Below are 23,462 nucleotides of genomic sequence, written 5' to 3'. Positions count from 1 at the left end.
TAGATTGTGAAAAGTCTAAAAAAGTCCAACAAAAAGCATTCATTTACATTGGTGATTGGAAATGCAAATCAATTTATGTTATATGATTTTGCTACTTAAACTAAGATCAGGAAGACACAATAAAACCGTGCTCACTGGGGGTGGTGAGGCTGGTACTGCTGGATGCCAGCAGCATTCTAAGTTGATAACGTCCTTTTTGAAAGACAATTGGCTGTGAATATCAGGAGCTATCAAGTAAAGCCGTGCTCTTTGACACAGTAATCTTATTTTGATAGAGGAAATAATTCTGAAAAGGTAAAACATGATATATAAACATATTTATTGCAGCTCTTGTAAAAATAGAAAGACTTTAGAAGCCATTTAACGTCCAGCAATAAGAACCTGGCAAATAAATTGTAGCACATCCACCTAGTAAAATATCCCAAAGCCATTTTTAAAATGGTGCCTATGAAAGCCAGATAGCAACACGAAGTCTAGTTTTGGAGGAACGTTAACTGGGGAAGAACAAAGCATGATGCAAACTCTGCTGTGCATCCAGTAGGGAGCACAGCTTTGAGAGGCATAAAACACACGGCAATCATAACAATGGATAACATCAGGATTCGGATCCCAAGCTTCCCATTTTTAAAATATTCTAAAACTTGCTTTGAAAATTTCTTAAACTTTTTATTTTTATAAACAGTGCAACTAAGTGTTTTTTTTTTCAGATGGAAAGAGAACAAAAAAGAGTCGGAAGGTCGGGCAGGTGTCACATTTACCTACAGTTAGTCTGTTCAACAGATGGTACTGGGAAAACTGGAAATCCACCTGTAGCGAAATGAAATTAAGCCTCGGTGTCTCACCCTGCACACAAATCAACTCAAAGTGGATCAAAGACTCAGGCACTACAACAGAGACCCTGCACCTAATAGAAGAAAACATAGGCCCAAATCTTCACCACGTCAGCCTAGGATCTGACTTCCTTAACCAGACTCCTAAAGCACAAGAAGTAAAACCAAGAACCAATAAGTGGGATGGACTCAAACTAAAAAGCTTCTTCTCAGCAAAGGAAACAATAGTGTGAAGAGAGAGCCTACAGAATGGAAGAAAATCTTTACCACGGGCACCTCAGTTACAGCATGAATCTTCAGGATATATAAAAAACTCAAGAAACTTAACACCAAAAAAATAAATAAATAAAATAACCCAATCAATAAATGGTCAAAGGAACTGAATAGACACTTCACATTAGAAGAAATACAATTGATCAACAAACATGAAAAAATGTTCATCATCTCTAGCAATTAGAGAAATGCAAGTCAAAACTACTCTAAGATTTCATCCCACTCCAGTCAGAATGGCAATCATCAAGAATTCAAGAAACAGGGCTGGGGATGTGGCTCAAGCGGTAGCACGCTCGCCTGGCGTGCGTGCAGCCCGGGTTCGATCCTCAGCACCACATACAAACAAAGATGTTGTGTCCGCTGAAAACTAAAAAAAATATATATATATATATATTAAAATTCTCTCTCTCTCTCTCTCTCTCTCTCAAAAAAAAAAAAAAGAGAATTCAAGAAACAATAATTGTTGGCGAGGATGTGGGAAAAAGGCTACACTCATGCATTCCTGGTGGGACTGCAAATTGATGCAATTACTCTGGAAAGCAGTAGGGAGCTTCCTCAGAAAATGTGGAACAGAACCATTTGACCAGGCTATCCTGCTCCTTGGTTTATACCCAAAGGACTTAAAGTCAGCAAAACACAGTGATGCAGCCACATCAATGCTTATAGCAGCTCAATTCACAATAGCTGAACTATGGAACCAACCTAGATGCCTTTCAACAGATCAATGGATAAAGAAAATGTGGTACATACGCATAATGGAATATCACTCAGCCTTAAAGAATAGTGTGATTATAGTATTTACAGGTAAATGGATGGAGCTGGAAAATATTATGCTAAGCAAAATAAGCCAAACCCCCCAAAAAACAAAGGCTGAATGTTTTTTCTGATAAGTGAATGCTGATCCATAATGGGAGTGGGGGAGAATGAAGGGACTTTGGATAGTGCAGAGGGGAGTGAGGGAGGGAAGGGCTGTAGGCACGGGAAGGACAGCGGAATGAAATGGACATTACTACCCTACGTACATATATGATTACACAACCCATGCAACTCGGCACCATGGTCGGCCATAGGAAGGAGAGCTGTGCTCCATTTACGTACAACATGTCAAAATGCATTCTACCGTCATCTATAACTAATTATAACAAAGTTAAAAAAAAATTAAAAATTTTACCCACAGTGAGGAGCATGACAATGAGGAACCACAGACATTACATTTCAGTTATGTAAGAATGATTTCATTTAAACCGAAGATTTCTATACTTGCAGAAAGGGGTTTACACAGAAGGACTGAGACCGGTGTCCTTGGAAAGGCTGCTTTCAAGGTTGGCCCCTAGCTGGCATCTGGGAGCTCAGATTTGTGGAGGGTTCCCTCTGTTGTCTAGCTGATAAGGACGGATCAACCCGTCTCTCCCAGGTTTCCCAGAAGTGGCTCCAGAATTGTGTGCCACGGAACACCAGTTTGGGAATACTGCTCCACTGACACATACAGGGAGAGACCCTGCCCAGAAGCTGCTCAGAGCAACTGGTTTATTGGTGACCCCTAGATTAGGAGAAGCTCTTCTACAGCATAGCTCTACTCTTCATAAGCTATGGAAAAATTAGAAATGTGCTCCATGGTACTTTCCCTCAGTGATGTGAAAAGAGGTGACTTTCCCCCTTGTGTCCAAGTGGCTGCTTAGGTACATTTCTCCTCATCCAAATCATTGCCAGAAGGTTCCGTGTTTGATTATCTCTGCCACGAAGCAATCGCAAGTAGAAATTTTTAAAAAATCCAAAGTCTGCTTCAAAAACTGCCCTTTATAGAAAAGCAAATTTCAGGAAAACTTTTCTGAGTAAAACATATCCATTTTCTAATGACCTTTGTCATCTGGAGAAACTCTTCACAGGTGAGCGGCTCCTCCTGGGGGAGTTGACAAAGCAGGGTGCCACTCATTTCCTCTAGAATGGCGTCGATGCGGAACTCAATCAAATCATTGATTCGGTCAAGCAGCAGCTCCAGGTCCTCTTTGGAAAAACAAAAGCAAATGAAGGAGATGAAGGAAAGCATTTTGTTACACACACACACACACACACACACACACACACACACACACACAATTACATGCCAGTAGCAATGGCAGGAGCAACACTTTTCAGTTTCCATAGGTCCCTGGGACACTCCATAGTTCCACGCTTGGCCTTCTCCCTGGTCCTTCCTGAGCAGTTTTTCAGCTCTCCCAGCCTGCCTAGCCCCAGCTCCTGTCCACAGCAGGCTTCCTGTGGACCTGCATGGAGGGGGGCCTGCCTCCTCCTGTGCCAACACCGCAGCCTGAGCACCCTTTCATCTGAGTGCGTGGCATTGTCCGCTCATAGGCTGACTCCCTCTGAAACCCATGTCTTCGTCCTACAGCTTTAACATGTATCCCAGAGCCTGTCCCAGGAGAGGTTTTCAAAACGGTGTTCTTAAAGTGAAAGTCCTCTATTTTTCTCACGTTACTATCATAAGGCATACTTTTTTTTGGTTTTGCTGAAGTGGTATTGAACACCACGTTCCAAGGATTAAAGGGCAACTCTGAGGAAAGCTAACAACTCCACATCAAAAGAAGGAAGGATGGCTAATGGGCATCCACTTAAGGGCTCATACATTTTTCAACAGATACCGTATAATCAAATCTCTCTTGTTCCAACACTACTTTCTCCTAGGAAATGACGTTGAAATTGAACAAAGAAAACACAGTGTCATATACAGCTCTTCAAGACACCAAGCAGTTCTTTCTGGTAGTCTTTTTGACTACGAAAGGAGAGCTGACGTTTGTATTTCAGCAACTGTACTCAATGAAATTATTCACTGTTTCTACCTGACAGATTCTTTGAAGCATCTTCAAGGACATTTATGAAGTTTAAAAAAGTTCCCACGAGAATCTTCACACCCTAATTCCCTGGGAATGTTACCTCCTGTGACAAAAGGGCCTTTGCAGATGTGTTAAGGATATTGAGACGTGGAGATTGTTCTGAATTATCCAGATAGTGCCAAAGTAGTCATAAGGTCTAGAGTCTAGGACCCTAGTCATAGGGTCCTTATAAGAGGAAGGCAGGAAGGTCAGAGTCAGACAAAGAATATGACCATGGAAGCAGGGGGCAGAGAAAGAGAGAGAGATTTGAAGATGCTATGCTCTTAGCTTTGGGACAGCATGTGTAGGTAGCCTCTACCTGCTAGAAGAGGCTAAGGAAAATAGTCTCCCCTGGTGGCACTTGAATTCAGCCCCATAGGACTCACTTTGGATTTCTGACCTCCATAATTAAATGATTTTATGCCACTAAGTTTGTGACAACTTGTTAGGACATCAATACAAAAAAAAAAAAAAACTAACAACATTTATGCATAGAATATACAAAATTAATTCTTTAGAAGTTCTGATTTTTATTTTGAAAATGGCCAAAACTCTTTTAGAAGAAATACATGATACAGGCAACTATCTGTAAACAGAAGGGTTAGCTCACTTAACCCAATAAGGAATCCAGCTGTTCTTGAGATACTGTAACATAGTTTGTCTAACATAGTTTGTCTCCTAAAGAAATTTAATCCTGTTCTGCTTTAGTCTCTCTATTTAAATTACAAAAAGAAAGACATAATGAAATATGAGAACTAAGAAGACTTTATTTAGAAAATATCTCTGTCTCCAGCTAACATTCTAATAAAACATCCAAATTGCTAGCCGTCTAATCCTCACACTCTCTAGAGAGGACATGCAAGCCTACCTTGGAAGCCTGTTCTAATTTGATTGTAACAATTCTAACTAGGAAACATTTATACATTTTATAAATGTGTCCTTAGAGACTTTTAGTCAATTTCATATAGTTTTATCTCCTATAAGAAATATTTTTGAAAGAATACTAGGTTAGAGGCAAGGAAACTGGGTTCTAAACTCATCCTGACTGCTTATATCTGTGTGCCATTAGAAAACAATTAACAACTTTGAACCACAGTTTTCCAACCCTTAAATTGAGGGTCTTATTTAAAATTGTTTCTACTGTTTTTTTCCACCTCTACAATGCAATGCTTGCCTGATAATACATTTTATATTATCCTACCTTCAAGCTATAATGAGTATGAAATACACTTTATTCATATTAAAGGGCCCCTTTACAATATGTCTTTGAGGCTGCAGAGAAAAACCACAAGTCACATTTAGAGGGAAACCAATTTGGACCTCATCTGATTTTTAAATCCACACTCTTAAAGCTAGGAGGCTTTGGAATAATACATACTGTGTTCTGAAAGAAAATAGATGCCAGCCAAGAATACTATAATACCCTGCAAAATTAAGCTTCAGATTTGACAATGAAATAAAAACCTTCCATAATAACAAAGTTAAAAGAATTTACAACTACAAAGCCCACATGGCAAAACATTCTCAATGAAATATTTCATGAAGAAGAAATAAAAAATAAAACTGGAAATTATCGAAGAGAGGAACTACACTAGAATAATAGTCAATCAAAAGAGAAACTAACTCAAAAAACAGAAATAATTTAAAATGACAAGGAATAAGAATCATTTCTCAATAATAACATTGAATGTAAATGGCCTAAACTAATCAATCAAAAAATAGACTAGCATATTGGATTTAAAAACAAGACCAAACAATATGCTGTCTCCAAGAGACTCACTTTATAGGCAAAGACAATCCCAGACCGAAGATAAAGAATGGGAAAAAAACTTGCCATTCACAAGGGTTTCTATCCTCATACCTGATAAAGTGGACCTCAACTTAAAATTAATTAGAAGGGACAAAGAAGGCCATTTAATACTGCTCCAACAAAACATAACAATCTTAAAAATTTATGCCCCCCAAAATGGAACATCTACATACGTCAAACAAACTCAAATCTCGAGAGTCGAATATACCATAACACAATAATACTGGGTGACTTTAACACGCCTCTCTCACCAATTGATAGATCTTCAAAACAAAAATTAAGTCAAGAAGCTATAGGACTAAAAAATACAATTAACAATTTACATTTAACAGACATATGTAGAATAAATACATCCATCATTCACTTAGGATACTTTCTTCTCAGCAGCACATGGATCATTTTCTAAAACAGGCCATATCTTAGGCTACAAGGCAACTCTTAGCAAATAGAAAAAAATAGGGCTAATATCTTGCACTTTATCAGATCATAATGGAATTAAAATAAAAATCAACAATAAAATAAAAATATAAGCTATTGTAACACCTGGGGACTAAATAATACACTACTGAATGATCAATGGATAGCTAAAAAAAAGAGATGAAATAAAAAAAAATACTTATAGGTAAATTAGAGTAGCAACACAACATATAAAAATTTCACAGACATTATGAAGGCAGTTCTGAGAAGAAAGTTCATTGCATTGAGCCAATTCAGTAAAATAATAGGAAATACTAAATAAGAAACCTAACTTTACATCTCAAAGCCCTAGAAAAAGAAGAACAAATCAACACCTAAAGCAGAAGACAAAAAGTAATTAAAATCAGAACTGAAATTAATAAAATTGAAACAAAAAATTCCAAAAAAATTGACAAAACAAAAAAGTTGGTTCTTTGAAAAAAATAAATAAAATTGATAAATCCTTATCCAAGCTAATGAAGAGAAAAAGAGAAAAAAACTCAAATTACTAAAATTCATGAAGAAAAAGGAAACACTACCATGGGTACCACTGAAACACAGATGATAATCAGAAGGTACTTTGGAAATATATACTCCAATAAAATAGAAAATTCACAGACATCGATGAATTTCTAGCAATATATGACCTACCCAAAATTAATCAAAATGACATAGAAAATGTAAACAGATAAATTTTAAGCAATGAAGTAATGAAATTGAAGACACCATCAAAAGCTTACCAACAATGAAAAGCCCAGGACCAGATAGATTCTCAGCCAAGATCTACAAGACCTTCAAAGAAGAACTTACACCAATGCTCCTCAAATTATTCCATGAAATAGAAAAGGAAGGAATACTTTTAAATTTAATCTGTGAAGCCAATATCACCCTGATACTAAAACCAGACAAGGACACATCAAGGAAAGAAAACTTCAGACTAATATCCCTGATGAACACAGATACAAAAATTCTCAATTAAAAAACATATTAAAGCATAATAAAAATTGTTATGTTTTAGATGTGAGGTGTTCTCCAAAGCTCACATGTGAGACAATGCAAGAAGTTTCAGAGGAGAAATGATTGGGTTGTAAGAGTCTTGATCCAATCAGTGATTTAATCTCCAGGTAGGTATTAACTGAGAGGTACTTGAAGTGGTAGGGTGTGGCTGGAGAAGGTGGGAATTGGGGTATGGCTTGGTACATTTTCGTATGTGGGAGTGGAGTCTCTTTCTGCTTCCTGATGATGTAAGTTGCTTCCCTCTCTCCCACCATGATTCCTTGAGCCCTGGGGAATGGAGCCAGTCTTCTATGGACTAAGACTTCTGAAGCCATGAGCCCTCAAATAAACTCTTCCTCCTCTGTAATTGTGCTGGTCGGGTCCTTTAGTCACAGCAGCAAAAAGCTGACTAAAATAATGCACCATGATCTAGTGGGGTTTATCCCAGTGACGCAAGGTTGGTTCAACATATAGAAATCAATAAACATAATTCACATCAATAGACTTAAGGGCAAGAATCACACGATCATCTCAATATATGTAGAAAAAGAATTGAATAAAATTCTGCATCCATTCATGCTCAAAACACTAGGAAAACTGGGAATTATAGGAACATACCTCAACATTGTAAATGCTATATATGCTAAACCCAAGGCCAACATCATTCTAACTGGAGAAAAATTTAAAGCATTCCCTCTAAAAACTCCTTTTAAACCACTCCTTTTAAACATAGTTCTTTAAACCCTAGCCAGAACAATTAGACAAGAGGAAGAAATTAAAGGGACAAAAATATGAAAAGAACCCAGGCCTATCCCTATTTGCCAACAACATGATTCTATATCTAGAAGATAAAAAAAAAAGCCACTGAAAAGCTTCTAGAACTCATAAACAAATTCAGCAATGTAGCAGGGTATAAAATCAACACTCATAAGTAAATTGCATTTCTGTACACCAATGACATATCAGCTGAAAGAGAAATCAGGAAAACTATCCCATTAGCCTCAAAAGAAAAAAAAATAAATACTTGAGAATCAATCTAACAAAAGAAGTGAAAGACCTTTAGAATTAAAACTACAGAACACTAAAGAAAGAAATTGAAGAAGACCTCAAAATGGAAATATCTCTCATGTTCTTGGGTAAGGCAGAATTAATATTGTCAAAATGACCATACTACCAAAATCGCTATACATATTTAATATATTTTCTCTTAAAATTCCAATGATGTTCTTTCACAGGAATTTTTCTTTAAGTCATTTTTCATTTGGAAAAATAAGAGCCCCAGAATAGGCAAAGCAATTCTCAATAAGAAAAGTGAAGCAGGAGGTATCACAATACCTTAAATTATACTCCAGAGCTCTAATAAGAAAAACAGCATGGTATTAGCACAAAAACCAGTCATGAACACCAATGGAACAGAATAAAAGACACAGAGACGTACCCAAAAAATACAGTTATCTCATACTAGGCAAAGCACCATAAACATACATTGTAGGAAAGATACCCTCTTCAACAAATGGTAGAGGGAAAACTGGAAATACATAAGTAGAAGAATATGAACCCCTATCTATCACCTTGCACAAAACTTAAGTCAAAGTGGATCAAGGACATAGGCATTAGATCAGAGACCCTGCACCTACTAGAAGAAAAATTAAATTCAACTGTCCATTATGTCAGCTTAGGAACCAACTTCCTCAATAATACACCTAAAGTGCAAAAACAAAAATCAAGAATCAATAAATAGGATGGTATCAAACTAAAACTCTTCTTCACAGCAAAGGAAACAATCAAGAACATGTACAAAGAGCCTACAGATGGGAGAAAAATCTTTACCACCTGCACCTCAGATAGAGCATTAATCTCCAGGATGTACAAAGAATTCAAAAAAAACTTAATACCAAAAAAAAAAATCAATTAGTAGGCAAAGGAACTGAACACACACTTCACAAAAACAATTGGTCAACAAATCTATGAAAAAATGTTCACCATCTTAGCAATTAGAGAAATGCAAACTAAAACTATACTGAGAATCCATCTTACTCCAGTCACAATGGCAATTATGAAGAATACAAGTAACCATAAATGTTGGTGAGGATGATGCCAAATGTTTTCTCTGATATAAGGAGGCTGACTCATAGTGGGGTAGGGAGGAGGAGCATGGGAGAATTAGATGAATTATAGATAGGGAAGAAGAATGGGAGGGAAAGGGAGGGGGCAGGGGATTAGCAAGGGTGGTGGAATGTGATGGACATCATTATCCAAAGTACATATATGAAGACTCGAATTGGGTGTCAATATACTTTATATATAAACAGATATGAAAAATTGCGGTATATATGTGTAATAAGAATTGTAATGCAAAAAAGTATGTGTATAAAGGCAAAATTGGTGTGAACATACTCTATATACAAAGATATGAAAAAATGTACTCCATATGTGTAATAATAACTATAATGCATTTCACTGTCATGTATTTAAAAAAAATAAAAATCAATAAAACTAAAAAAATAAAATGTTAGCGAGGATGTGGGGGGAAAGGTTCACTCATACATTACTGGTGGGACTGCAAATTGGTACAACCACTACAGAAAGCGGTATTGAGATTCCTTAGAAAACTTGAAATGGAACCATCATTTGATCCACTTATCCCACTCCTCAGCATATACACAAAGGACTTAACATTAACACATCAATGTTTATAGAAGCTCAATTCACAATCGTCAAGCTCTGGAAGCAACCTAGTTGTCCTTCAACAGATGAATGGACAAAGAAATGTGATTGTTAGATAGATAGGCAGACAGACAGAGATATACAATATACATACAATAAGACATTACTCAGTCATACAAAAAAATGAAATTAAGGAATTTGCTGAATGGAACTGGAGAATATCTTGCTAAGTGAAATAAGCCAGTACCAAAACCCAAAGGCCAAATGTTCTCTGATATGTGGATGCTAACCCACAACAAGGGAGGGGAAGGAGGAGAAGAATAGAAGCTCGTTGGATTAGATAAAAGGAAATAAAGTGAAGGGAGAAGGAAGCAGAAGAGGAAGGACAATAGAATTAATCAGACATAACATTAATCATAACACACCAGGATAACTTCGCATCATGTACAACCATCAGAATAGGATCCTAATTAGAATAAGTTATAATCCATGTATGTGTAATATGCCAAAATACATTTTACTGTCATGCATCTCTAAAAAGAACAAATAAAAATATTTTAACAAATTTGCCTTGAATCCAATTCTCAATCTGTGAAGCAGAACAAAAGGGAGGTGTGATACAGCAACAATTCCTCACTCTACTCGCTGTCCCCAACCAGGTACTCATCAACTATTCTTGAGTATACCACTGTTGAGAGCCACAGCCGAAGGGGCCCCAGCAAACTTCCAGCTGCCAGCAAACTTCCAGCTGCCAGCTGATGATTGGCTCACAGCAGCCCCAGCAAACTTCCAGCTGCCAGCAAACTTCCAGCTGCCAGCTGATGATTGGCTCACAGCAGCCCCAGCAAACTTCTAGCTGCCAACTGATTGGCTCCTCTGCAATGATGCTCATTGGGCTGTTTCCCCACCCTTTCAGACCATAGAGCTGCTCATTGGGGGACTTTTTTTTTTTTTCAAAAGAAACGAACTTTATTTTTAGAACACACACACCGCACCACACAGCTCCTCAGGAAAACCCTCAGAGCCCAACTGCCACCACCGGCTTCCCACAAGCCTCTCAGGCAGGAGGGCAGCGAATTCACAATGCTTTAAATTTTAAAACAGTGAAGCAGCTAAAAGAGGCTGTAACAACCTATGGTCCTCAAGCACCCTTCACTGTAAGCTTGGTCGAATCCATTACCAACTTGAACATGACGCCAGCAGATTGGGCTAATATGTGTAAAGCTGTGCTAAATGGAGGACAATACCTGTTATGGAAGGTTGCCAATGAGGAATTTTGCAAGGAGACGGCTAGGCGAAATGCAGCAGCTGGTTATCCTCAGAGAAATCTAGATATGTTGTTAGGAAAGGGACCTTATGAGGATCAGCTGCAACAAATTGCATGTGATCCTGGTGTATACTCACAAACTGCAGATGCAGTTAGGGCATGGAAGACTTTACAAAGAAATGGAAGTTTACAAGGTCAATTATCTAAGATAATACAATAATGAACCTTACGCTGAATTTGTAGATAGGCTTATTCAAACAGCTACCAGAGTTTTGGGGAATACAGAACAAGCAATGCCATTAATAAAACAACTGGCTTATGAGCAAGCGAATCGTTGGTGCAGAGAAGTCATTAGACCATGGAAACATGAAGATTTAAACACATATATTAAATTATGTAGAGACATTAATGAACAAGGCCAAGTCGTGGCAGCTGCAGTACAGCAAGTTTTAGATGCCAGGCCAAAAACATGCTACAATTGTGAACAAACAGGACATTTTAAAAGGAATTGCCCCATAGGAGGAGGGTTTAACAAAACTAGGTATCAAAGGAGTAGAATACCGGGTATTTGCCCACGATGCCATAGAGGGAGACATTGGGCTAATGAATACCGTTCTCAAACCACCATAGAGGGTACTCCATTATCAAAAAACGAAAAAGGACCAGGTGTTTATCCACGATATCGTGGAGAAAGGCATCAGGCTCCATTGCCAAAAAATGGATAGGGGGGCCCAATGCTCCGGGGCCGAAGACCACAAGTATACGGAGCACTGGAGGAACCCAGCAACCTCATCAGGGTAGTGCCCAGGACATATAGTCCATTAGATCTCTCATCAGACAAACCAGAGTGAGTGCAGGGTTGGACATCTGCACCTCCACCAAAGCAGTACTAACTCCAGAGATGGGAGTTCAAATTATTCCCACAGGATTAAAAGGACCTCTTCCCAAAGGAACAGTAAACTTATTATTGGGACGCAGCTCTTCTACTCTAAAAGGACTTATGATAAGTCCTGGGGTAGTTGATCTTAATTATGAAGGTGAAATAAAAATTATAGCGAGTTCTCCAAAGGGTATATCAGTAATTTCACCAGGAGATAGAATAGCACAGTTACTAATACCACCCAGCCTACATGATAAATTTTCCAGTCGTACTGTAGAAAGAGGTTCCAGGGGATTAGGTTCCACAGGTGTAGATTGGGCTATGCTTTCTTTAAATTTATATTCTCGCCCCATGCTAAAACTAAATATTCAAGGACATGAATTGAATGGACTACTGGATACAGGTGCAGACCTTAGCACCATCTCTCATCAAGAATGGCCGAAACATTGGCCATTACAACAAGCCACTCAGACGCTTCGAGGCCTAGGAGTGGCAACTAATCCCCATAGAAGTGCAATGGTATTAGATTGGAAGGATCCTGAAGGATGTGAAGGAACTATACAGCAATATGTATTGGATCATCTTCCCGTAAATTTATGGGGACAAGATGTCCTAAATCAATTAGGTTTGACATTAACAAATAACATCAATCAAAATGCATCCACTATTATGACTAGACAAGGTTTTAGGAAAGGACAAAGATTAGAAAAACAAGAACAAGGTATAGCAGCACCAATACAAATAGATCAAGGAACGGACAGACATGGGTTGGATTTTCAGAAGGGGCCACTGAGACAATAAAAATTACTTGGAAATCAGAAAGACCAGTATGGGTTCCTCAGTGGCCCCTGACTAAAGAAAAGACACAAGAAGCCCATGATCTGGTCAAACAACAATTAGCGGAAGGACATATACAACCTTCTGTATCTCCCCATAATACTCCCATTTTTGTCATCAAAAAGAAATCTGGTAAATGGAGATTATTGCAAGATTTAAGAGCCATTAATAATGAGATGGTTATTATGGGACCTGCTCAATTGGGGATTCCTCAATTGTCTGCTTTGCCAAAAACTTGGTATGTTTTAGTTATAGATATTAAAGATTGTTTTTTTTTTCAATTCCAATTCATCCTGAGGATAGTCCACGTTTTGCATTTACTATCCCTGCACTAAATCATGAAGGTCATGATCAGAGATATGAATGGAAAGTACTCCCTCAAGGGATGGCTAACAGCCCAACTATGTGTCAAATTTATGTTAACAAAGCAATCCAGCCACTTAGAAATCAAAATCCTGAACTACAAATATTTCACTATATGGATGATGTATTATTAGCACACAAAGCTAAAAACACATTGCTAGAATGTTATGCCACACTTAAAACCTTATTAAAAAATTATAATCTAGAGATAGCAAAAGATAAAGTACAATTGAATTTTCCAATTAATTATTTAGGAGTTCTATTATCCTCAACCATGGTCTGTCCACCAAAAATTCAAATACGAGTAGATCAACTCAAATCACTTAACGACTTTCAAAATTATTAGGAGACATAAATTGGATAAGGCCTTATCTAGGTATACCAACAGGAGAGTTGGGACCTTTATTTGATATCCTAAAAGGTCCCTCAGATCCAAATTCACCCCGAATGTTAACGCCTGAAGCAAGAAAGGCATTAAAAATCATTGAAACATATATGGAAAATATGCATTTGGATAGATTGATATAAGTTTGCCTTTATTATTTATTGTACTACCAACAAAAAAATATTCCTACAGGAGTATTTTGGCAAGAAGGTTCATTATTATGAATACATTTATCTTATTCTCCTAACACTATTCTTACTAGGTATCCTGAGGCTGTAGGATAATTAATACTCAAAGGAATAAAAGCAGCAAAGGGAGTGTTTGGAATTACTCCATATACTATGAATTAAATTGACAAGTTAGCCAATGAGTTAAATACTTGGGCAATAATCATGTGCAAATCTAATGTTTCATTTGATAATCACTTATCATCTAATCCTTTATTGTCTTTTTGGTCATTGCATTCTGTAATTTTTCCAAAAATGACAAGAAAAGCACCTATCATGAATGCTCCAAATATATTCACTGATGGGTCAAATAATGGTACAGTAGCAATAGTTACAACTGATCAAACTTTTACATTTTTAGTACCCAAACAATCAGCTCAAAAGGTAGAGATTAGTGCAGTATTACAAGCTTTTGTGATGTTTAAAGATTCTGTATTTAATTTATTTTCCGATAGTCAGTATATAGTTAATGCTATAGTATTACTTGAAGATGCTGGTAGGATTTCCCCTTCCTCTACTGTTTTCTCTTTGCTTTCCACTATACAAAGTCTATCTGGGACAGAAAAGATCCATTCTTTATAGGACATATCAGGGCACATACAGGATTGCCTGGAGCCCTTAGTTTGGGCAATGATTTAGCAAATAAAACTACACATGACATACATATTTTCTCTACACTAGAAGAAGCTACAAATTTTCATAAAAAATTCCATGTCAATGCTAATAATTTACAAAATAACTAAGGAACAAGCTAGACAAATAATAAAACAATGTCAAAATTGTGTGACCTTTTTACCACAAGTTAATCTTGGAGTCAATCCTAGAGGACTGATACCTAACCATATTTGGCAGATGGACGCCACACACTTGCCAGAATTTGGAAAATTAAAATATTTGCATGTTACAGTTGATACTTCTTCAGGATTTTTGATGGGCTCCCTTCATGCCAGAGAAAAAACTAAAGATATTATAGCTCATTGCTTACAAAATTTTGCCACTGTGGGCGTTCCAAAACAGTTAAAAACAGATAATGCCCCTGGTTATATTTCTACCTCTTTTAAACAATTTTGTTCATCATTTGGCATTACTCATATAACAGGAATCCCACACAATCCACAGGGACAAGGCATAGTTGAAAGAATTCATCAAACTATTAAAATGTACTTATTAAAGCAAAAAGAGGGAATTGGGAAGGGGTATATATTCCCCAAAGATAAACTTAAAATAACCCTTTTTACTCTAAACTTTTTAAATTTGGATTCATCCGGACTTAGTGCTGTGGAAAGGTATGTATGTCCAAAAAATGTACATAAGCCCAAGGTACTTTGGAAGGATATTCTAACAGGACAATGGAAAGGTCCTGACCCAGTAATTGTCTGGAGTCGTGGGTCTGTTCGTGTGTTCCCACAGGGAGAACAGCAGCTGATTTGGATTCCAGAGAGATTAACTAAAGCGATTTCTACAGACCAAAAAGAAGATGATTTGGTTCAAATCCATAACAGGTGATATCCATAACTCCAGTTTGGCTACCCTTACATCTGCGACAGAACCAGAATGCTTTTTTCAATATCTATTTTATTATTATCCTTTCCCACATCATGAAGTTCTATTTTGTTTTTTGAGCTCATACAGACCTAGGTTAATGTTTTGCTGATCAGTTCTATTTTTTGACTATAGAGTTTTTAAAATTGCAATGGAGATTTCACCTGTAAAAAGTTATAAGGCCTTTACTATTATGTTATGTGTTGTATGTATTATACTATGTGTGCACACTTGTGTTTTATGTTGTATGTTTATATGTACGTATGTCCATACATCATATATGATGAGCGCTCATGAAAAAATGGATCCAAATTTTTTTTATTCACGTGATTTAAATGGCTTAATTTAAATTGGGTAAACTGCTGTTGAGGATTGTTTTAATATGTGACCAAAAAAGAAGGTTAACAGATCTGTTTGTTTACTTTCACCTTTCCTTTTCATTATATTTAATAATTCTATTCAAGATAATGTAAATTGTTCAGAAAATTGTTTTCTTTTAGTGCCTTCTAGAAAGTTACATAATTTTTTCTTTAGCCATTATGGCCAGAATTCCTATCTTCATCCCAGTGCTGGTGAAGACAAAGATAAAACCAATCTACAGCTTCTGCAATAGCTATCACTGAACTGCTTGCAGAACTTGCCTGGACTATATATCTCTTGTATGCATTGTGAACTCACTTGTATGCATAGTGAACTATCTGTTGGTGCAGCGACTTGTGGTAATGTTGGGGTATTTTTGCTGATGGTGTCATCGGTGGTACAATTTTTCCAAAAGGAGCCATCACTGAACTGCTTGCAGAACTTGCCTGGACTATGTATCACTTGTATGCATTGTGAAATTACTTGTATGCATTGTGAACTATCTGTTGGTGCAGCGACTTGTGGTAGTGTTGGGGTATTTTGGCTGATGGTGTCATCGGTGGTACAATTTTTCCAAAAGGAGCCGTCAACTGGCTTGGTGTAACTTCCTCCCTTCTGTTTGTGATGGTCGTTCAGCTAAAATTTGGGGGCCAACAGAGGTGAGGCAAAGAACCTCACCCCCCCGCTGGTACAAAGACCTATCCACGGGTGTCGCTGTATGCTGGACCAGTAGTCAATGACGGGTAAGATCCAATTGCAATGGTACCAACCTAAGACAGGAGGCTGACGCCTTGAGGTCAGCTCATCCAATGACAGGTATGGACCATATGTAGTATTGGACAACCTAAGGCAGGCACAGTCCCTAAGCCACATGCTTGTTGTTTAAACAGAGAGGGGGAGACGCTGAGAGCCACAGCCAAAAGGGGCCCCAGCAAACTTCCAGCTGCCAGCAAACTTCCAGCTGCCAGCTGATGATTGGCTCACAGCGGCCCCAGCAAACTTCTAGCTGCCAACTGATTGGCTCCTCTGCGGTGATGCTCATTGGGCTGTTTCCCTGCCCTTTCAGACCACGGAGCTGCTCATTGGGGGACTTTTTTTGGCTCTGCCCATGCAACCCAGCCAATCAGCCTCAAGAGCAAGAGGAGTGGGGGAGGTGGAGAGGCTTGTGAGAAGCTGGTGGTGGCAGTTGGGCTCTGAGGGTTTTTCCTGAGGAGCTGTGTGGTGTGGTGTGTGTGTTCTAAAAATAAAGTTCTTTTCTTTTGACAAGTGGCTCCTGAATTGTGCCCAGCCAGACTGCGGCATACCACACCTGGTAAATTAAACAAGTAGACACTATTGAGCCAAAGGCATTCAGATGGTACAGTGAAAACCTACAGGTAAGACAAGCCCTTGACAACACAAGCTATAAATGAACCAGGTTCTACCTCATCAGTCCCAAGCATCAGACCTAGAGAAAGACCTAAGGAAGAAAGAGAGAGTGAGAGAACAAAAAGAAGCACCACAAGAGGTATCTAGAAGGGCCACCAAGGAAGAGATGACCCAAAAATGAGGGGACAGGATGGAAGAGCTAGAACAGGGTGAGTGAGGTAAGGAAACAGACGGACTGCCTAAGCCTACTGCAATGAGGAATGAGTGAGTGGATGGGTGTCCATTCCACCCAACTGAGCGTACAACAGACGTTAAAGAGACCGCTTGCTTTTTAAACCCTTTGCAATCAGTTTGGGGAGAAAGATGAAATTGGACTAAACCACTAAAGAGAGCTGAAATACAGAGCCCCTGTCTCTACTGTCAGCGCAACAGAGATCACAAGAGGATGCGGTCACATGGGTTGGAGGGTGGAGTGGGCTTCTTAGAGTGAGACTTACTCTGGGCTATAAAAAGTGGGCAGAATTGGGCCATGAAAAGGTAAGGGCAGATGACATTGGGTAGAACAGGAAAGTCTTTGAGAAAAATCTGTCATTACCATGACCCAGACTATATTCCCTGCCATAGAAGTATGAGAGAGGGGTTCAGATGTTCTCCTAGGAGTCAAAGACTCTAGAAAACATCCACACAAGGGCTCTTCTTTTATTTTTTTTTGGGGGGGGGGGTATGGGAGATTGAACTCAGGGGCACTGAACCACTGAGCCACATCCCCAGCCCTCTTTTCTATTTTATTTAAAGACAAGGTCTCACTGAGTTGCTTAGTACCTCACTTCTGCTGAGGCTGGCATTGACCTAAGAATCCTCCTGTCTCAGCCTCCCAAACCACCAAGACAAGAACTCTTCTTGGAGACCCAGTGGCCATGCATATTAAAGGCTCTGCAAAGTCCTCCAGAGAATAAATATGTCCAGCTACTAAGGTGGGCTTCCCAGATGTATTTGAGGCCAGATTCCACCTTTGAACAAACCTGTACACATTCTGGGAAATTGTAACTATGGAATATACCACCTCACCTACATTTTCAAAATTATATCCTCACTAAGGAAAAATTATGTTTCCTTCAACTTTTACAGTGCCCTGTTGTCCAGCTCTCTATTCCATACAAACCTTCACGTCTTTCAAATCAGGGTCTAAAAACACACTAACCAATTAGCATCACAAGTTAAAAGACTCTAAAGATCCTTTAAATTCAAATGTTCAACAGTAAAAATAAATGAAAAATCGTGGTTATCTATGGGAATAAATTTAATACTGAATATTTGCAGTTTTCAGTAGATTACTGAAAGTGTATATCTTGAATAAATTCCTTATGGAACAGCTTTCGAGGAATTCTCATTTATATCACCACATTAATAAGAAATTTCACAACAGATATTAAGAACTAAGCCTTTAAATCTGAGAGATAGTAACCATTTAGACAAACTTACTGATCTTTGTAAATGTGTTTTCTAAATATGCCTCAATATTCAGCGATGTCCAGGTCAGCGCAGCCAAGCCTGGCTGGAGAGCTCTGTCCACTTTAGCCAAATGGGGGGCCATCAGTTGCTCAATGGCGGGGGGCATTTTTGACCTCACTCTCTGGTATTCAGACAGCATCATCTGCAATTAAATGGGTTTAAATCATCAAGTAACATCTCACCTTTATCATTTTATATAAAATGCTTACTTTTATTTAGGGTTAAACTGGGGGCTCTCATAGCCTGGCAGGGAGAATGGTAAAAACAAAATAAGAAAACAGTGGACTTTCTCTATAAATCACAAATTCCTAATTCAATAAATTACAACCAAGGATGAAGAATTTAAGAAGCAGAATTTTTCAGTCCCTACCCAGATTATAAGGAAAGAAAAATTTTGAAGTCAAGTAATTTTTCTAAACTGGAGCATCCTACTCCTGTGAGCCTCCTCTGTGGACCACACTCATCATCAAAAGTGTCTGGGTCATGGGGTCCATTCCTGGGACTATAGGCCAAATTTCATGCAAGACCTAAACCACAGAAGGAGAATCAGGAACCAGAATTATTTCAACAAGTGTTATGGCTTGTTTTTGTCAGCTTTTTCACTGCTGTGACTAAAAGACCTGAGCAGAACAACTATAGGGGAGAAAAAATTTATTTGGGGCTCACAGCTTCAGAGGTCTCAATCACAGAAAGAAGAGTCCATTCCTTGGGGCCCATGGCAGAAGAGTGTGGCAGAGAGAAGCAGAAACACTCTCCAGAAACAAACATATACACCATAGCCACAGCCCCAGTAAACCACTTCCTCCAGCCTCACCCCACTTGCCTCCAGTTACCACCCAGTTAACCCCATCAGGGGTTAATTCACTGATTTGGTCAATGTTATAACCAATCATTTCTCCTCCAAACCTTCTTGCATTGTCTCACATGTAAGCTTTTTGGAAATACCACATCTAAATGATACAGGGCTTTAATGTCATCTGAATGCCAAAGAGAAAGGTACATCTCCAGTGCAGATCTCACTCCGAGGTTTAGACTCATATACAGCAAGAGCCTACCCAGAGGGCTGGGGAGATAGCTCAGCTGGTAGAGGGCTTGCCTTGCTTGCACACCACCCTGGGTCTGATCCCCAGAATGGAAGGAAGGAAGGAAGGAAGGAAGGAAGGAAGGAAGGAAGGAAGGAAGGAAGAGAGCCTACACAGTCTCCCCCCTTCATATCTAACATCATCTTCAAACCTAACAGGTTCAAACTGAAAGGCAGTCCTTGCCCACAAACCTTCTCTGCCCACCGCATTCTCTAAGTCACATGACAGCAAACTCCATCCTTTCTGCCCACGGGCCAAAATTCAGGCAGCCTTAATTCCCCTCTTTGCCCACTGTCACTTACAACCCATCCAGTTCTCCTGTCACACCATACTCAAAGGAGATCTGATTGGATTACTATATCTGCTGTCCCTGACGCTCAGCTGAATTATTAGAAAGTTCCACCATTCTCCCCCTGCAGCCACCCGTGACTCTGAGAATCTAGGCTCTACTTACCTACAAGGGCGAACCCTTAAAACACTAAGTCAGATGATATTACCCCTCTGCTGACATGATTAGATGTTCCCACCTAATTCAGGGCTCTACATCCTCATACAAAGTCTTGGAGAGAGTCTTGTTCCCCCTTGCCTTCAGCTGTTCTCTCTCTCTTCCCTGATCCTACTCTACTGTCTCCCTTCTTGATCCTTAGCCCCAGGATCTTTGCACCTTCTTCAAATAATTTCTCAGAGCACTTTATCAGTTAGGCCTATCCTGACAAGCTACTTAAGACTGCAAACCACCACCAAAAGCCACTCATACACTCTATGCCCTGCTCTATTTTTTCCCACAGCACCTATCACTTTATACCAATACACTAAATAATTTACCAATTTATAGTGTTCACTGCTGATTTTCTGCATTAGCCAAATAGAATGCAGGTAGTCCCCAGCTTACAAAGGTGTAAAAATAAAAGATGTTCAATGCAAACCATACTTGGGACTTTTAAATTTTGATCTTTTCCTGGGCTAGGATGTTCATTATGATTCATTCTTGAGATTTGATTCATTCTTGACTTTGTTTAAAACAGGCTTTGTATTAGGTGGTTTTTCCCGACTGTGAGCTAATAAAATTGTGCTGAGCACATTTAAAGTAACTCAGCTACGATGTTCAATAGGTGTGTTCAATCATTCTCCACTTCAGATATTTTCAACTTACAATGGGTTTATTCAGACATAACCCCACGGTAAGTCCAAGAGTATCTGTATGTTACACCAAGACAAGAATCTTATCTGCTTTGTTTGTTAATGTGTCAAAAAATGGTAGGTGGAACATAAGAGATGATTGATCATTATTTCTCTTTTAACCAATTGGTAACTATTTAGAAGGTGCATTTGTGATCTGACTCTTGTGGATTTGGCTTATTTATTGAAAAATAACTGTTGTATTAGGTTGAACTACATCAACTTAGTTGACATATGTTTTTTCTATGTTTCCATTTTTAAATAAGCCTTATAATATTTTCAGCCTAGCTTTCAGGATAATGTCAATATTAATAACCATTAAAATAAGAAAGTGAATTTAATGTGCTTCTTAAATAGAATTATTTTTAAACCCACATTTGCAATGTAAAGATTAGCATTACCTTGATATTAGATCAATTTTCCTAAAATGTTTTCCTTGAAGTCCTAAGTCCAAGACATTCTATAGTAAAAATGATCCCTGCATTAATAAGTTTGAAAAACACTATATGCAATACCTCCTCTTGAATAACCATGATTAATATTAATTGTCCGTAGAAACCTGCCATTGGGATATAAGAAGTACTGGGGGGCTTTGAGAATTTTGTTATATAGCCCAGCACTTCCCAAATGGGCTATCTAAGCCTTTCTTCATATAATACCTTGCCACAATTTCTATAATTCCCCTTCAATTTCCATGAAAGCCATTTTAGAAATCCTAGATTTGATTATTCAATTATCAGCTACTCATACATTTCCTAAAGCTTTTATTCACTTTTATCTACCTGTGTTTCAGTGTCCGTCACTCCTTCTATCTGGGAAACAGTCCTTGGAATCTGCCTCAGGCAGGTCTTCCATTTCTCATCTTTAATCCTTTAACCCAGGAGGAATTATTCATCCATTTTCCAACTGAGAAACGAGGTTTAGAAGGTAAAGTAATTTACCCAAAGATAATGATTTGGATCCAGATCAAACTGGCTTCCGAATCTACTCTGAACCATCGGCCACTACTAGCTCATCTCCTTCTAACTTCAACTGTCTTCCAAGAAGTCGAGGCAAAAAACAAACTCAGTACTTTGGCATATCACCCGAAAACTCTGTTGAGTATTCAGCACCAAAACTCTGCAACTGTGGGGGGTGTTTAGAGGGTGCCCAAAATATGCCAATAAATCTGTTCTTGTTTAGCAGGAACCTTTAATTCTTTCAACCTTCATAATAAATGTCTACCAGATCATAATTTGCTTATTCAAATTTCATTTACAACTGTGTTGGCTTTAAAACATTCTTGGTCCCTCCTCCTCCTCCTCCTCTTCCTCCGAAGTAGTAGTAGTAGTACTAGTAGTAGTAGTAGTAGTAGCAGCAGCAGCAGCAGCAGCAGCAGCAATAGTAGTAGTGGTGGTGGTGGTGTTGTCGTCTATGCCTCTGCCCTCCCTGGAATCTGGGTGGAATTTTGGAGCCCAACAGGACACAACAGAAGTGATGCTGTGAGAATCAGGACACCCTGAAGACCACCTGCCTCCTCCTCATTCACTGTAGCACTTGCCCCCAAGTTATTGTGCAAGACATCCTACTAGCCACATCCTCCCTGTTGGAAGTCCATGGAGTCATACACATAATCATCCTAACCCTGCTCAATCTCTTTAGCCAAAAACCCTTGAGATAAAATGAAGGGATATTGAAATGTACCCTATTTGGGGGTTATCTGTTACCAAAACAACTCCTCCATAGACAAAATCATCATCGGTGCTTTTATACTCATAAAAATTTGGTTTCTTAGCCAGGCACAGTGGTGCACTACTATACTTCCAGTGGCTTGGGAGGCTGGGGCAGGAGGATCATGAGTTCAAAGCCAGCCTGAGCAAAAGTGAGTCACTAAGCAACCCAGTGAGACCCTGTCTCTAAATAAAATACAAAATAGGGCTGGGGATGTGGCTCAGTGGTCAAGTATCCCCGAGTTTAGTCCCCAGTACCTCCAGAAAAAAAAAGATACATGGTTTCTTAATAAAAATAGTTTCTTTGTAAATATGTAGATTGGCAAAATGATTTCCCAAGACACCAAGAGGAATTTATAAGGAAATCCCAACGGGCTGACTAGTACTTCATGAGTACGCACTCAAAGAAGGTCTGCCCATTTCTGATACTGAATTTTTGAATATAACATGAAGTTGTGGGTTCTGGGTTCTGTTAGTAGTTCTGCCACTTACCTGTGAAACCTTCGCTAATCCCAGTTTGGTCATTTAGAAAATAAAATAATTATATACTATCTCACCTACCTAACATGATCATGGGAATGATCAAATGAAATAGTGAACATGAAAATGGCTTAACATGCAAAGCAAATGTGTGGTCCTCATGTGATATTAACCATTATGATCTATTGATGACAGTTTCCATGTGAATGTTCCACTACCAGGGCTGCATCTCTGCCCTGGTCTTTCTTGTCTTTGGGCAGCACCACCTGTCACTGGTGACCTGTCCCTCCTTCGTGAGGTTTTTCTTGCCCCTGGTTCCTTGACCCTTGTTTTCATCCCACCTCAAAGTCCACTCCTTAATCTTATTTG

The 23,462-nt window shown here is 38.7% G+C and overlaps 1 protein-coding gene across 1 annotated transcript in view; it reads right to left on the bottom strand.

Annotated features, from left to right (window-relative positions):
* The window catches only part of Dnah5 (dynein axonemal heavy chain 5), a 281,736-nt gene that overhangs the window by 166,210 nt on the left and 92,064 nt on the right, over positions 1-23,462 (bottom strand). The window contains exons 16-17 of the mRNA XM_077109537.1: positions 18,614-18,785; positions 2,962-3,107 (exon numbers count right to left, since the gene is read on the bottom strand). Coding sequence (XP_076965652.1) covers positions 2,962-3,107; positions 18,614-18,785 — 318 coding nt within the window. The remainder of the gene's footprint in view (positions 1-2,961; positions 3,108-18,613; positions 18,786-23,462) is intronic.

This window comes from Callospermophilus lateralis, chromosome 5 (assembly GCF_048772815.1).
Source record: "Callospermophilus lateralis isolate mCalLat2 chromosome 5, mCalLat2.hap1, whole genome shotgun sequence".
NCBI lineage: Eukaryota > Metazoa > Chordata > Mammalia > Rodentia > Sciuridae > Callospermophilus > Callospermophilus lateralis.
This window is presented reverse-complemented; position numbering and strand designations above follow the sequence as displayed.